Source organism: Centruroides sculpturatus, unplaced genomic scaffold (assembly GCF_000671375.1).
Source record: "Centruroides sculpturatus isolate CEXI.00-Female unplaced genomic scaffold, Cexi_2.0 scaffold870, whole genome shotgun sequence".
Classification (NCBI taxonomy): Eukaryota; Metazoa; Arthropoda; class Arachnida; order Scorpiones; family Buthidae; genus Centruroides; species Centruroides sculpturatus.
In genome coordinates, this window is record NW_019385310.1 from 122,629 (window position 1) to 140,472 (window position 17,844).

At 33.7% G+C, this 17,844-nt stretch overlaps 1 protein-coding gene across 1 annotated transcript in view; it reads right to left on the reverse strand.

The window, feature by feature from the left end:
• LOC111637472 (constitutive coactivator of PPAR-gamma-like protein 2) overlaps positions 1-17,844 on the reverse strand; it is a 184,267-nt gene that overhangs the window by 104,546 nt on the left and 61,877 nt on the right. The window contains exon 4 of the mRNA XM_023382965.1: positions 8,342-8,437. Within this exon, the coding sequence (XP_023238733.1) occupies positions 8,342-8,437 (96 nt within the window). The remainder of the gene's footprint in view (positions 1-8,341; positions 8,438-17,844) is intronic.

The window sequence follows — 17,844 nt, forward strand, 5'->3', positions numbered from 1 at the left end:
TAAATAAATAGATGTTATATGTTTTTATGAAAGCAAGAATTGGCATTTAGAGGGCATATGGAATATATTGGATCTAATAACAGAGGTAATTATAAGGAACTTGTTTATTAAGTACGTCAGATAAATAATCTATTAAAAATACATTTAAAGAAAGAGTTCACTGATTGCCCCTGGATGTCGGTTTCTTATAGAAACACAGCTTCCCTATCATCAAATGTCACGGCACGCCCCTGTCGTACTTATTTTTTTTAACCCCATTCCCGATAACCCAGCATTTTCACAAACTCGGCCACCCTTCGGTCCACATTAGGCTGAGTTTTCGAGGTTCTACTGTATTAGTATATCTCATGTAATTAGTATATCGCTATTAACCTACTTCGCATTGAATTTTCATCGATGTTAAGCCTAACAAAAATTTTTTTTAAATAATAATCGTCGCTATTGTATCGTTAAAAATTAGAAAATTAAGCCTCGTTTAAATACTAGCTCCCTTTCATGGTCAAGCCAGTGTTGCCAGCTAAAACATATAAAAGTACTATTAATTTAAAGTAGCCAAGACATAGCCAAATATTGTAGCGCCACATCACTAGCGGACATTTGAATTTGCCGACCAGAACGGTCGGTTAACCGATGTGATGGTTAATCAGGGGTCGGATAATCGATGCTCTACTGTACAAACTAAGTTTCAGTCCTTCTGTACAATTATGCAAATAATTCTAAGCTGCCCAAAAATCCACAAGAGAACTCTCAGCTTAAATGAGATTATATAACATGAATGCTGTTGGGAAGAATTTCACCAATTTTTAATGTTTGTAGACATTGTAGCCTACAAGAAAGGGTCGATGTTGAGATCATTTTTAATTGTGTGAGAGGTTTTTTGATTGTATTTGTCTCTTATTTTTAGAAGATCTTTTTCTTCAAGTTGCCAGCTGTTTTGTGGTTCCTGGACTGTTATGAAAAGGATATAAATAGACAGAAGGACTGAAACTTAGTTTGTATAGTCATATTTTTCAATTTTGAAATAAGGCTAAGTTTATTAAATACAAAGTAATTTGTCTAAAAGGTAGGCAGTTAGGCTGCTATCTCATTATAATGTTAATAATTGTAATAAATTCATTTTATTTTAGAATTTTTGGAAAAAAAAAATTAGCCTGGAATGAGATTCAAACCTGAACTCCTGCATAACATGCAGATGCATTGCCAGTTAAAATACCTGAACCTATACCCAAACTTTGCTTCCAGACTTATTAATTTAGATATAATCATAAGGTCACTCATGGTGCTGACTGGGGATAAGATAAGTACCCATGACCCTCCACCATGGCACTCAGCCAATAATAACATTAACCAATCTTCCAAAAAATTCTAAATTAAAATTAACTAATTATTACTATTAAACCACCTACCCCTAGACAAATTACTTTATATGTAATTAGCAGACAAGCCTGGCATTGCTTGGGCAAAAAGTAATGATGGCAAAGATTATTATATTATAGCCAATCTTACTCGTTTTCACAGAATGCAAGAATTAGGTTTTCCTGTTTCCAGACCAATTAGAAAATTTTTGGATGGGTCTAAAATTATGTTCGATTTAACACAAAAAACCACATCTGCACCCGTAAATCTTGCACATTGCTCTCTCTTAACACTTCCATTGTTGAAGCCTTAATCCTGTCCCTTTCCCCGCAGGGGGATTTTGAAAAATCCCTTGTTAGTGTGCGTTCTTGTGACGTACCCTAACTGTACCCAATTTCAAGTTTCCACTCCTAACCGTGCTGAAATGCTCACGATGAAATGCTCATATACATGCATGCCATCTATCGTAGGATAAATGTATTATGCCAGTGTGAGGGACGAACAGACCCTCTTAATTTAAATTTTAATTACAGTAGAACCCCGATTATCTGGATTGTTCAAAATAAACAAAAATTTTACGAATTTGCTGATTTGCACTTGGCGAATTATGACACTGTTTATGTACGTGATGGAATTCATAACTTTTTTTGTTTCAACAGCGTCTCACACAGCACAGTGGTCGTAAACCCTTAAATATATTTTACGTCGTAATAAAAATATAACTTGACATACGTATTTATAAATTATTTATATTCAAATTACATCATTTCTATGACCAAGGGCAACATAAGGCATGGACGACGTGGGCCACCGACTATGCCTCGTGATCCGAAGGGCCTCACGCCTCGAAGGTTTATGCATTACTTAAAAGCCGTAATGTGACAAAAAAATTTTACTCATCATAAAACGATAAATAGTTTGTCAAATTTTTATTCATAAAAATTTGACAAACTATTTATGCGGGAGTATATTAAACAACTTCCCAAAGTTTCATTGCAATCAGATAAATGGTGTAGTAATGCATGAAGGACACACAGACAGACATACATTTGTTTTTATATATACACTGGTGTGCAAAACTTAAGGACGAAAGTAACATTCACATGTTGTGTCACTGCCAAGTAACATAGCTCGATGAAACTTGGCCCATACATAGAAAGAACTGCTACAGTATAGTACAGAAGGTAACTGACAGAAATAAGTAATGAGACAAACAGAAATAACACTTTTATTCAACGACAATAATTACACTAAAGTCACCGCAATTTCTGATGATCCTCTGGACATTACAAAAAGGTGGGACATGATTCTTAGTAGGGTGTGTGATCACCACAGACAGCAATGCACGCTCTGCAACGTGCTCCCATGCTTGCCACAAGGTTGGTAAGGAATTCCTTTGGTAGGACGTTCCACTCCTCCACCAGTGCAGTTGACAACTGCTGGATGGTCGTTGGTGCATGTGGACATGCTGCAATACGTCTCCCCAATGCACCCCACACATGCTCAATGAGATTTAAGTCGGGGGAACAGGCAGGCCAGTCCATTCACCGAATATTATCTTGCTCCAAGAGCTCCTCCACCTGCACTGTTTGATGCGGTCAAGCATTGTCATCCATAAAAATGAAGTCAGGGCCGAATGCACCTCCGAAAAGACACACATGGGGAAGGAGTACAGTGTCACAATAACGTTGACCAGTGACAGTACCGCGTTCAAAAATTTGGAGGTCATTACGCCCATGAAACATTATGCTTCCCCACACCATAACACTTTGACCACCAAAATGATCATATTAGACAATGTTCCTGGGTGCATTACGTGTTCCCACCTCTTGTCATATGAGGGTACGTACAGAATCACTACTCAGACTGAACCTGCTCTCATCTGAGAAGAGCACGCGACCCCACTCCTCATTGGTCCAGTCCCTATGCTCTTGGCACCATCACAAACGGTGCCGCCAATGTGCTGGTGTCAATGGAATGCAACATACTGGTCGTCGGGCAAAGAGACCACCCCTATGCAGTCACCATGCCACTGTGGAGCGTGAGATTGCGTGCCTTGCAGTCGTGTTAAATGTGATTGCAATTGCACCTGCTGATTGACATGGGTCTCTTATTGTTTGTTGCACAATGTAGCGGTCATCTGCTGCTGTAGTTGATCGTGGCCGACCACCTCCTCTCCTTTGGGCAGCAGTGCCTGTGGTTTGGAACACTCCCCATGCACATGAAACAATGCTGTGAGCAATACCAAACTCCTGGGCTACACTCATCACACTTCGTCCTTCTTCCAGTCTCCCAATGATTCTTCCCCGTGTGAAGTCATCCAAATGTTGTCTCTGGAACATGTTGTAATAAAGAACACTACCACAGTGCACTGTAACTGCTCACTGATTGACACACACTGTCTTTTACCATTTCTTCAACTGCCTCGTGTTGTGTGGCCAGCCGCATTTGGCACTATAGTCGCACTGACCTGATGTCATTTGACGACAAGCTTTCTGTGCACAACCGGGAGACCTCTGGGAAGATGCTCCTGCACTTTCATTCATTTCCATTAAGTTGTTCATTTCTGTTACTTTATCTATCCCGTCCTTAAGTTTTGCACACCAGTGTATAAATTGTTAACTTAATCTTTAATAAGGCTGTTATAAATTATATATTTTTGTGTAAAATTTATATATAATTATAAATTAAAGCCTGATAATTCAGCAGACTGTATAGTTTTAATTAATGTAATCAGGTTAGTGTAGTTGTTTAAATACATTGGGTTGTCCATTAAGTTCATGCAGTTTTTGAGTTATACACTGAAAAAGCAATTATTAGTATTGATTGTTTTAACCTTAAAAATTTGTATTTGCTCAACAAGTAATATTTCAGCAACACTTGTAAAAAAATAAAGCTCAAAATTAGTTTTGTTTTGTGTGTTTGTCAGTATTCAAAAAATGAATTAAAAAAATGTGTATTTTCAACATTTTTATGCTTTTTTATTTTACAAAAGACAAAAATGTGGTGCAAACCTGCAAAAAAATATGTGAGGTGTATGGTAAGAATGCTGTGGAAAAAAAAAACCTTATGTGCCAGAAGTGGTTTGCAAGATTTCATTCCAAAGATTTTTTCCATTCAAGTTGCAACATGATCAGGTCTTCCAGCTGATGAGATTGATGATAATAAAATAAAATAATTAATTGACAGTAATCCACACCATACATCATAGCAGATAGCAGATATTCTTCAAATATCATAATCAAGTTTGGAAAATCATCTACATCAACTTGAATGTGTCAGCAAGCTTGATGTTTGGGGTTCCACATGAATGCAAGTGAAGCCAATCACATCACTTGCATTTCTCTCAAAAAGATGTGAGGAAAATAAACTATTTCTGATGCAAATGGTGACAGGGAATGAAAAGTGGATTGTTTATGTCAAAATCAATCACAAAAGATTATGGAGGAAGTGCAGTGAACCACTACAAACCACATCAAAAGCTGAATTTTATCCAAGCAAAGTCATGCTCTCAACTTGGTGGGATTGGAAGGATGTTTTGTTTTATGGACTGCTTCCGAATAACAAAATGATCAATTCTGATGTATACTGTGACCAGCTGGATGTATCATTACAAAGTTTGTAATGATACATCCAGCTGGTCACAGTATACATCAGAATTGATGTATACTGCGGAAGACCCACTTCTAGGGTCTTCTGCAGGTGTTCTGTAAGTTTTTCTGGTGCGATTCTGATTTTTAACCATTGAATCACACCAGAAAAACTTATAGAACACCTGAGGAAGACCCTAGAAGTAGGTCAAAAACATTTGTGTTATGTTTTTAAGTAGTAACTGCAAAACTATACAAGGTTAGTACTATGTATCTGTAATTATCACTTTGTTTATTAGATGGATTTGATTTAAATGCAATGATTCAGAAACATCCAGAATTGGTGAATTACACGAGTATAATCTTCCACCATGATTATGCCCAGCTTCATGCGTCATTGCAAACCTAGCAAAAATTTTCAAAACTTGGTTGGAATGTTGTACCTCATCCTCCATATTCACCCAACCATGCCCCTTCCAATTACCACTTGTTTCAGTCCCTTCAAAATTCTTTAAATGAACAGTGTTCATTTTCAATGACAACTTAAAACAGCACTTCAAACAGTTTTTCGGCAAACAAAAACTGGAAGTTTTTTAAATGAGGTATTATGATGCTCCCTGACAGATGCAAAATATACTTGATAAAAACAATGAATATATTATTGAATACAAATTTTATTTTCTATAAAGAAAACTGTCGTTTATTTTCACCTAAAAAAACACATGGACATATTGACCAACCCAATACATAGACAGTGCTGTAAGGAATCAATTCTGATCCATTTTATTTTGATTGGGGATTATTTTTAGTTCACTTTTATTAATTTTTGGGGGGCTTTTTATTTCATTACAGATAGACTACCGCACCAGTTTTGTTTTCAGTTGAGAACAAATTCTCAAGTGAAAACAAAACTCACCTTACCAAAATGACTGACAAGAGTGAAACTAATGCATCATCAACCCAGAAATGACATCTCGGGGAGAGACTTCCAACAAAAGTTAAAAGAATGATTTCCCACCCAAAACTGTCACCAAAATACAGAACTAATTAAACAACAAAAATTATGTGAGGGTGAGGAAAAGACATGTAAAAGACAATTGCTAGAAGTAAGGCTAATGTCAAACAAGCATGATTTCACATCCATCATTTTTGATAGATGTCACAGGATTGCAAAAACATATGGGAGCAGTCAGACAAACACAAACACAAGAAATGACACTGCACTGCACAGACAGCTTGCTGGATTGTCCATGATAATCTCATGGAAAATTGTGTGCTGCACGCTGAGAGATACACTCAAACCCTTCAATCATCAGAGCATGAAAAATGACTAACTTTGTAACATTGTTTTGAGGAAGTGATGGGTCATTCCTGTCAAAGGGTATACGGTACCTGCATATTTTAAAAAATGCACATTGATATAAATAAAATGATCATACAAATTAGTGAGGGGTCAGAATTAGAAAAACTTAATTTAAACTTTATAAAGACAAAAATAAGAAACAGAAGGCCAATTTCAATCAAAGGGACATACCCAATATTGTCTTTGTCTCTTTTCTTGTTTTTAAATACATCTGTTCTTAAATAAAAAACAAGCCATCACAATCTGTGAGATCCATGTTAATGTATATGCATCCAAAATAAAACTGACCACTAATGTGCTCCATGAAATATAGTGCCATCTGACCAGTGACTTACTTCATCACTATAATTTTAATATCCATTAATTAAAAAAAAAAAAAACAGTATCCGTCCATTTTCACACTTGTCTGACATTAGTTTAAATAACAATGTTAACTCTAAGAATGAAAACAGGGTCGAGCAGGACTATTCATGTAGCGTCACCACCCCAGCACTATAAGAAGAGACTAACTGAGCACTGACAAGGAAAAACTAAGGATCAAGTGAGATTTAGACAAAGGAAAAAGAAATGCTTTTGAATTGCATCTGGTGGATTAGAAGTTTCATATTAGTTACAGTTAGGTGAATTAGATCATAAGACCTTTTTTGTAAATAGTCCATTTTCATATTTGTTGGATTCTTGGTGGAGATAGTTATAAAATTAATTCTAAGTTAATTTTAAGTTCCCAGAGATCAGAAGTTCTGTACTGTACATACTTGCTGTTTTTGATTTAGATTACATAAAGAATCATTTGAAACTTTTATAACTTGTACAGCTCATTTTTTTTCTAACTTATTTCATGTTTGTTACTATTACAACAGTAAATAGTTGTTCTTTAGAATAATAATAAATTTCTTTTTGACAAGTAGTCAACTATTTATTTATTTTGAAGTTTGCTAACATTAATCAGGTTTTGTTAATATATTTGTTTGTTTTGCCCATTTAAAAGTCCAGACCTGGCATCAACCAACCCTCAATTTCGTTTTTCATTTATATGACACCATATGTTAGATAATTCTGAGACATCTATAATGTAATGTCTGTTAATAAGCACTGTAAGGTCTAAAAAGTTTTGACATTACAGTGCTTATTAACAGTATTGGTGAAGCTGTAGTGTAAAATAACACTTAAGTTCACTATATCATATGTAATAAGTTGAATAATTTCAGTTTTCTCTTCTTGCTTTCTTCTTTCTAATACATATGTTATCATTCATCATTACAAATTACAATCATAGCTTTGCATATCTACTAAACAATTTTTGGTATATCATAGGTGATTCAATTTCTATGGCAGCTACCGTAGTATTTTTTAAAATATTAGAAAGAGTTGAATAAACAAATTATTCTACATCATAAGAATATATGCTTATTACTAAATGCACTTACAGAAACAGAAAAACTGTTCTTATTTTTTACACACATTTACATATCATACAACTCAATTTAACAAATTATTAAATAAATAAACAAATTAGCAAAATAAACTATAGGTTCAGCAAAACCCTTTTTAAAAAAAAAATTGAGGCTTTTTCTGAACATTTTGTTTGCTAATGTTTATTTATTAATTTATATTTTACCTACATCGTAAGCTGATATAAAATTGCATCCTATTTGAATTTTTTAAATAATAATAAACATAATTTTTTAATTATCAATATCTTATTCCTACACTGTTTTAGATATAGTAATAATATCTCAAAATAAGTTATTCTACTATATTATCCATTTGTTTTAGAAAAAACCAGCTGTTGACAAAGTAAGATAATTTTTAAAAATTTCTGATAAGTAAAAAGTACAGCTTTTACTTTTCAGTCTGTTTTTTACTGTAAAGTAAAAGTTGGATTACAGAGTAATTATTCTTGTTTTAAATCATAAATTCTTCCATAAAATGCAAACAGACAAATGATAAAATTTCCAAAAAATAAACAAATTTTCAAAAGATGAACCACATTAATGCTTAATGTTTTATTGTATTCAACAAAATTGGTTACCTTCTGTTTGTTCTAACTGTGAATATTGTTTAGATTGTTCCGTTACAGTCGATAAATTTTTTGTTGATGGATAACAACCAGGTTCCTGTCGGCGTCCTTAAAAAATAAATATGTAAAAATTAACAGTGTTTTTAATAAAATTATTTTAAAACATTTAAGACACTAGCAAACAATTATTATAATTTACCAAAAAATGAATTTCATATTAACTGATCTTATTCAAATATTCTTGAGCATTTCAAAGTAGCATTTGGTATATTAAATTTTCCAACTATTAAGAACTATTTTATGCATTAAAATCTACAAGTTTATACATTAGTTTGTTTGGAAAGTTCATAGCGATTTTTAAGAGAAATAAAAAAAAAAAAACTGTTTTAAAACTAAAAATATACTTTTATTCCATTACATATGAGCCACTGTTTTTAATGACATGTTGCCATCTATGGGGGAGCTTCATAATACCCTCTTCATAGAACTTTCCAGCTTTTCCTGCAAAAACTGATCCATGTGGTTTTTGCAAGCTTCCAAAGTGTCATTTTATCATGGAGGGAATTTTGCACAAAACGAAACAAATGGTAATCTGACGGGACAAGATCGAGTGAGATGGGGATGAGGTAAAACATCCCAGCCTAGTTCCAATAATTTTTGGCATGTTTGTAAAAATGTTTTCAGTCTGGCATTATCTTGGTGAAACACAATGCTTTTTCTATTGGCCAGTTCTAAATGTTTTCTTTAATTGCCATGTTCAGTTTATCCAATTGGAAATAATACTTATCAGAATCAATTGTTTGATTCTGTGGAAGCAGCTTGTAGTACAGGATTCCTTTCCAATCCCATCAGAAGGTGAGCATGACCTTCTTTAGATGAAACCGGCCTTTGGCATTTTTAATGGTGGTTCATTTTTCTTACCCCGTAATCATTATCAGCTGATGTTGTTATAAACAATCCACCTGTCACTAAACGCTTCAGAAAAGGGTCATTTTCATTTCATCTTTCAAGAGAATCACAAATGGAGATGCAATCCAATAATTTCTTTTCCATTAAGTCGTGAGGTATCCTAAAGTCATAATGATTCACGTATCCAAGCTTCTTTAGATGTTGAAATACAGTACTGTTTAATGGCTTCACTATGTCTGCAATCTCTAGAGTTGTGTAATGAGGGTTTTCATCCAATAATGCTTTGATCTGGTCCTCTTCAATAACGGGAGGTCTTCCTGAGCGGGGAACATCTTCAAGGCTGAAATTACCTGCTTTAAATTTTGCAAACCACTTTCAACAGTTGATTCTGCTACAGCACTCCCACCATAAACATCACATATTTTTTTTACTGTTTGTACATCATTTTTGCCTTTATGATAAAAAACAGAAACAAGTGTCAATAATGCACGTTGTTTGCATCCATTTTTGCAAATGAGACAAATTAAACAATATTTGAATAATCTTAACTTTTTTGTAATTGTACAATTCTAATCATTTTCACGTCAATCAGTGTCTCAACTGTTGGCTATCAAAAATCGCTACAGCTTTCCAAACAACCCAATATAAAATAAAAACCTGATAAGTTTCTTAGATCTGAATATCTAATTATTCAGTGGAATTTAACATATTAATGAATGTGTAAAACAGCAATAATCTGTAACACAATGCACTATTATATCTGAATTTTCATAATTTTAATCATATTTAACATAAAAATTCTAACTTAGGTTAAAATCAACATACAATTTCATCATGAACAAGTCATACAACATTCAAATTTTTTGAAAAATTTACAGTTTAAATTTAAAAGTACATTTATATTTCATCTATATTCTTTATGCCTTAAATGAAACAGAATGGAAAGGAAAAAACAAAGCTAATTAACAATCACATTTTCATATTTGTCAAGATCCTTTTTCCAGATCAAGAGAAATTAAAAGCCAAGTAATAATCAAAACTCATATTGCTTTATTTAATAAGACATTTTGTTTTTCTGTTTATTGAAATTAAATTCATTAGAATTTTTAAGAATAAAAATCCATAACTTATTAATACTTCTATCAACACCATTCTAATAATTTCTTATAAATCAAAAAATTTAATATGACACCCTTATTCATAGCAGAACAACTTTATATTACATAAAGGTTGATTTGTAAATAATTCTATCATTGTTAGAACAAGATATATATATTTTTTCAATAATAGTGAAAGCTGGAACTTCATCAGTATATCAAACACTAAACACACCTTTCATTGCTTTTCCAGAAACTAAATCTAAATACTTATTTTGATAACCACTGAAAAGGAGTTTTGGATGAATATAACAATTTGTTATGTCCTTCAAATCCAACACTCACTTGAGGCCAAGAATCATCCAGAAGACAAATTTAATTTCTAGATCTTTCATTTGCATGCATTTCAGATTGGAGCTTTTGCTGATCCTTCCTCAATAAAGGTAAACAACAGCATTACACTGTTTTTCTTTTTTCCCTCAATACTTCAATTGAAAGCAACAATCATTCATGATCTCGAGTGAATGTTAGATTTTAAGAACGTAACAAATTCATTTTATTCATCCAAAACCCCTTTTCAATGGTTATCAAAATAAGTGATTATATCCAACAAATACTGCTATTTTTAGCTTCATATTAAATTTAATCAAAACAAAAATTGGTTTTGATTAAATTTAATTGCTGGAAAAGTATGAAAAGGTGTGTTTATTGTCTTAGTATATTGTTTTTTATTTATTAATTTATAAGTGTAATTTGACCTGAAGAAAAGTGAAAGAAAAAGAAATGTCACTATTTTTTATAAATTTAGTTTTAATTGAATTTAATTAATTTAAAAATGTCTGAAGTTAATAAACAATCTAATACCCAGTGGCGTGCCATCCATGGAAGCTGTGGAAGCAAATTTCCCTTGTATTTTATAAAATATAAATATGTATTGTGCGATTATTTTCATATTTTAACATACTTTGAATTAATTTAAATTAATATTTTATTATAATTGCATTATGTATCTTATTACAAATTTCTATACTAAATGTAAAAAACAATGATAAGATTACTATTGTATATTCAAACATAAATTTGTATATACATATTCCCAATGGAAGCACCGTATTGTTAAATATGGAACAGCTTCCATAGTGAAAATATTTGAATGGTGTAAAGCAGCCAGATTACATGCATTTGCGCATGCACTTTACAGAGCACCAACCTCACACAGATGCTACAGACCAAACCATTATATGATGCTTCCAATGATTCTATCCAGGGCCAGCACAGTTTCCCTATCATCAAATGTCACTGCATGCCACTGCTAATAAATAAAATCCAGTTAAAAGAAAGCAGTTTAATCTGGCAATCATTTGGCTTTAATATAACTATCAAGCTTATAGATGTTTATATTTTTAAAAAGATGCTAATTTTTTATAAAAAACATTTTCAATTGACATTAAGTTATAGAATCTTACAATTCTATAACTTAATGCCAGTTGAATAAATATTATATATAAAGAAAAGAATTTAAATTAAATGGAACTCTTTAAATTTGTGCTGGTGGCTGTATGCACAAAAAAATGGTAAAAAAAAATTAAAATAATGGCTGTTAACAACAGTTCAAAACATTGTTCTTACAATAAGTTGGTTCATTTGAATTGGGTTTCAGTTATTAGTGTGTGCTTTTTTTGTAATTTCGTCCAGTTTTGCAGTGTCTTTTAATTAAACAAATAATCTAGAGCAGATCTTGAACTCACAAAACTCCTACAAGATAGACAACTAATATGTTAATAGTTACAATTTCCAAATATTTGTGTTCAATTTTACATATATTATGAAACCATTAATCCTTTAACCTGTCCTACATTGTTCCCAAAAAATATTCATGTTGACCTCATTGACCTGCATGGGCGATCCCGAATATTTTCGTGTTTTCGTTTTGATACTAGATGTCACTATGCATCACAATTTTTATATTAAAACAAACTTTTAAAATATAATTTTTTTGTTTCTATATTATTCAATATATTTATTTTGTTTATGAAACATAAAAAAATAATTTTTTACAATACAGCAAACACGATTATTATTTAAAAAACAAAAAATTTAGGCTTAACATCGACGAAAATTCAACATGGCGTCACAGGCAACAAATAAAAATTTCAACATCAAATAGGTTAAGACAAGTTTGCTTTTACACACAATTAAAATGTCATTGACATATCTGTTGTATAAAATAATTAGGTCTTGAAACAAGATGGGATCTCATTCTCAAGTTTTCCAACCACATTACAAACAATGTCCCTGAGAGGATTTATCCATGGGTATACCCAACTTGTACGTAACATCTCCATAGTCAAATAAGAAAAAGTGACACATAAGGTAAACATTTTATACAATAGATATATGTTGATGCCATTTTAATTGTGTGACAAAGCAAACCAGATCTTCAAAGATTTTTCTGATGCTTCTACCATAACACCAAATCTCAAAGTTAAGAATATAAAAGGTTTTAGTATTACATAGAGAATATATTTTTATGCCGTATTTCATAGGCTTACTAGGAATGTATTGTACAAAGCCACAGCATCTTCTAAATGGATGAAGCTTCTTGTCAATTGTCACAAACTCACTCATTCACATTAAAACTGCATATACAATTGTTGACAAACTCTTGATGTAATTCTCAAATTGGTGCAAGTGCAAGCTTATCAGTTATTTTTTGTTCATTCCTGGTTTCTAAGTTGTCAAACCTAAGTATTTGAAGCAAAAACCAAAAACATTTATAAATGAAAAGGCCCTGTAGTAAAAGGATCATTCCTGTACCAGCGTAAGACCAGAGCTCACAGCAATTAGTGTGACTCCTTTTATTTTACCAATCAAATACAATGCTCCAAAAAGGGCTTTTATTTCTGTTTTGGTGGTATCATTGCAGTCTCTGTATCTTGCATACTTGACTTCATCCCTTTTTTCTAAATATATATGTTGGTATTCATTACGATTTCTTCAATCATTTAATCAGTAATAAACAAGCGGAATGTGTCTATTTCCTAATTTGTATTTTTAGCAGTAACTTTTGGTCCTGGTAATATTTTCATGATGTGTTTTGCTTTTGTCTTTCCAGAATAACAATTTATTTATCCATAGCATTTCCTTGTCTTTTCCTATAAAGAAATGACAATCGTCTTTCTCTTTCTGCCCCTCTTCACTACTTTCTTCTTCAAAAAAGTTATCTATCTCATTTGCTGATTGTTCACAGTCACTATCATTATAATTTTCTTCTATAATTTCCTCCTCTTCACTTCCTGATTCACTTTCAGTGTGATAATCAATTTCTTCTGGCTCTTCACTTTCTTCAATCAATTCTCTCAAAACTTGTTCCAAAGCTCCCTTCCTGGTTCAAAGGTTTACGAGACCTAAAAATGTCAAGAAAATATTAATTTTGCAAAAGTTGATTGGAACACTTTTAAATTAATATAAGTTTAAGAATTTATAGAAACCTATGACATATAGAAACATATGACATTTAACATATTTATTCAATATATTTGCAAAAAGTAACCTACTTTTTTAAATACATTAAAAAAATAAACAGAAAAGTAAACAAAGATTTTACTTACATGATAGGGCATGTAGCAGCAGTTACAACGCCAATATGATACCACCTATCTCAAAGCTCAGTAACAACTAAACTGTTAGCAAAACTGACCCCATTTCAAATGTACATTGTAACATCTAGTATGAACAGAGAATATTAAAGCACACTTCCACAGTAATTTAGTACAATGTCTAACAAAAGACTTTATATCTATCTTGCAATGATTTGCCGCAAGTGCATCCACCAAAGGATTAACTCTTGAGTGGTGTTGGGTTGGTAAACCCACTCTCTTATGTCACTAGATGGTGAGATCCGAGCAAAGAGGGGATGGATAAGCCGATAGGGTGGATTGGTTCCAAGCCATAACTGATATCAACTCCAGTTAAACAAAACAATCAATTTAATATACACTATCTACCAGAAAGTAATTGGACATTTGTGATAGAACAGAGAATGAAGTTTATTCATCGTCAATAGTTGGTGGAACCTCCACGGGTGGAGATTACAGCTGCGACCATTTAGAGCAAACTCTCCACTAGTCCTTGTATGATGACTGACGGTATTTTCTTCCATTCAGCTTGGAGAAGACATGTGAGTTCCTTCACTGATTTCAGGCAGTGGGGATTTCACCCCCTTCAGTCGATGCTCCAACTCATTCCAGAGGTGCTCGATAGGGTTCTTATCTGGGCTATGAGCAGGCCAATCCATTCATTTAACCTCATTGTTGTCACTATGCCAAGCAAAGGTGATCATTGCAACATGACAACTGGTGTTATTGTCCTGGAAGTAACATGGGTCTAACCCATAAAACCGCCACAATGTAAGAAGCATGTAATTATCCAAAATAGTGCAGTAGTCATCAGGCGTTGAGCTTACCACTGATTGCAACCAAGGTTCCCGGACCATACCAGAAAAAAACATTCCTACATCATAACTCCACTCCACCTAACATCCTGTTGGCACAACACATTCCGGCAGGAGGCGTTCTCCAGGCAGATGTCAAACCCAAACTCTGCCACCTGAATGGAAGGGGGTGAACCTGGATTCGTCACTCCACAGTCTGCGTTCTTTGCACCAAGCTAGCCAAACAGCACTGTCAGTCATGGTGATGAATGGCTTGTGGGCAGCAGCATGTCCATGATAACAGAGCAGATGGGCTTCCTTGTGGATGGTATTAATCGAAACAACAGTCCTTGCTGCCATTTGAAACTCCCTATTCCCCCCCGATATGGGCCATCGTTTGTGTGTGGTTCTTCCAAATGTCTCTGGAGAGCACCAGTTGGTCTCTAACTCCCAGTTTTATGGGTCTGCCTGGTCGGGGCCTATTCTGACAGTTACCACTCACCTTCCACTTGCGAATCACATAGCCCACTGTTGATTTTGGGTACTTCAGCTCGCTGGATATGTCACGTATGGAATAGCCATTTCTGTGATAACCAATGATTACACCTTTTTTGAAATCAGACAGCTCCGAACTGTGTGGCATTTTGCATGCGACCAATGCCGATTTTCTTTCCCACTTGATATTTATCTTCAGCAGCCATAATGTGTATTAAGACAGTGAATGTCAGTTTGCAGGGGTGTCCAATTACTTTCTGGTAGATAGTGTGTAAGGAGTCAATGTCTGATCGTTATTTTATGTTTTTGGGTATTATTTTTAGTTATTTTCTTTTCGGGGGTCTTTTTATTTAAGGACAAACTCCTAAACACTCATGTGAAAAATTCAAAAAGCAAAGATACAACTTTGTATCTGTGACTGTCCCGTAGCACAAACCAATGTAAATTAGGGCAGTGTGGAGCTGCACTGAGCTTCGAATAAAAGACGGATCATCCACTACCATGGGTGGTGTAATTCCTACCGATGACCATTGGAAACATATCAAGGAAAAGTGATTGAGTGTAAGCAAGTATACCATGGATGAGTATTTCTTTCGGGGTGGAGACTGGATCTTAGATTGTACTATTATAAGAAATAAGACTTTCACTTGCCTAATTGTTTATTTCTTGTGTTTTTGTTACTTGACATTTTTGAAAATTATACGAACTTTGGTTATGATTAATCATTTATTGTTATTACACATCTTTATCTCAACACCGGAGAATACTAATAAAAACTCTTTCTAACCTGTTACCGGTGCGTTCTCCTTCTACTAAATTGTAACGAACAAAAATAGCTTTTTACTAATGTTTTTGAACCCTAACGATGGTTTTTCTTCAGGTATTTTCGAATCTCTGATGGAAATGGCTGTAAAACTTCAAATTCGAAAATATGTATGTTCGAATGCACGTTTCCCGTTTACATCATTGTCATGCGCAGTCAATTCCAATATGGCTATAATAAATTACTGTTCATAAGCACTAGCCATGCTACTGATAACATAATCTCTTCTTTATAAATGATGCATTGATTATCCTTAAGGTTAGCTAAGTATATGCTGGCCACCTCCAGCCACTTGATATGGTGTATGTGCCGTGTGGTGCAGATAATTCTGGCTTTCTTAAATTTGGGGTCTATATTTGGATTGGATGCATAAATCGCCAGAGCCGTCATGTTCCTTTGTTTCTGAATATCTGCAGCATGTTCTTCTTTCAGTCTAACCTCTAAGGATCATTTGGTAGAGCCCATATACATAAGGTTTCTATTATAGATTGGGATTGTAGATTGTGCAATCTATAATTGGAATCCTTTAGACCTCTGACAGCTTATCCTTATATGGTTGACCTTTTCCATTGGTTATGATGCTAAATATTGAAGCGCATCTTCTGTAGGCGATACGTGTGTGGTTCTTTTTAGCTATCTCGCCATATAGCCTCTAATATATGGATTACAATTGACTGGAATGATCTTATCCATATCTTGTCATTCCTCCCTTTGTGGTAGGTCTTGAGCTGAGTTTTGATATCCATGCATTAACTTGCATATGAGCTTGCTGTATCCTTGCTCAGCAGCTATTCGATGTGTAAGCCTTAGCTCTGACTGTAGGGCATTTGCTGTTATTGTTCAATCTAATAAATATTTATTGTGGATTTTTTACTAAAGTGTTTTGAATATGTATGTATGTATGTATGTATATATATTCAAAACACTTTATATGTATATATATTCAAAACACTTTATATGTGTGTATATATATATATATTCAAATGCCAGGCCTGGATTTTTAATTAAATATGAACCATAACTTGTGTGACCCCACTTTTCACATCACGCAGTGTGTTACAAGCATAGAACAAAAGAGGTTAAATACATAAGGATAGATTACACTCTATAACTACTTAACAACTAATGGCCCAAGAGAGAGAGTTTATATTTCCTTATGTAATATACCAGGTTGTTCAATAAGTTTTGTCGTTCGATAAGAAAAACACGATTTTATGGTTTGAAATACATTTTATTATTCAATATAATCTCCCTGAACTTCAATACACTTGTTCCAATGATCTTCTAATTTATGGATTCCATCCCTAAAGTGAGAATCCGGAAGACTGTCGAAATACACATCCACGGCTGCTATTACCTCTTCGTTCGATGAAAATCGTTTCCCAAGCATGAATTTTTTTAGATGTGAGAACAGCCAGAAGTCAGAGGGAGCTAAATCTGGCGAATAGGGAGGATGTTGCAACAATTCGTATTTTAATTTACTGATTTTCGCAATGGTTTTTTGAGCTGTGTGAGAGGGGGCGTTGTCTTGATGAAAAATGATTTTTTTCTTTTTTAAACCAGGTCTTTTCTCACGAATTTTTACATCTAGCTGGTCCAAAAGGTTACAATAATAATCTGAGTTTATTGTTTTACCAGTTTGGAGGTAATCCACAAACAAAATTCCTTTTGCATCCCAAAAAACTGATGCTAACACCTTCTTGGCCGATTTCTGGACCCTAACACGCTTCGGAGCCGAAGTACCGGGTTCACACCACTC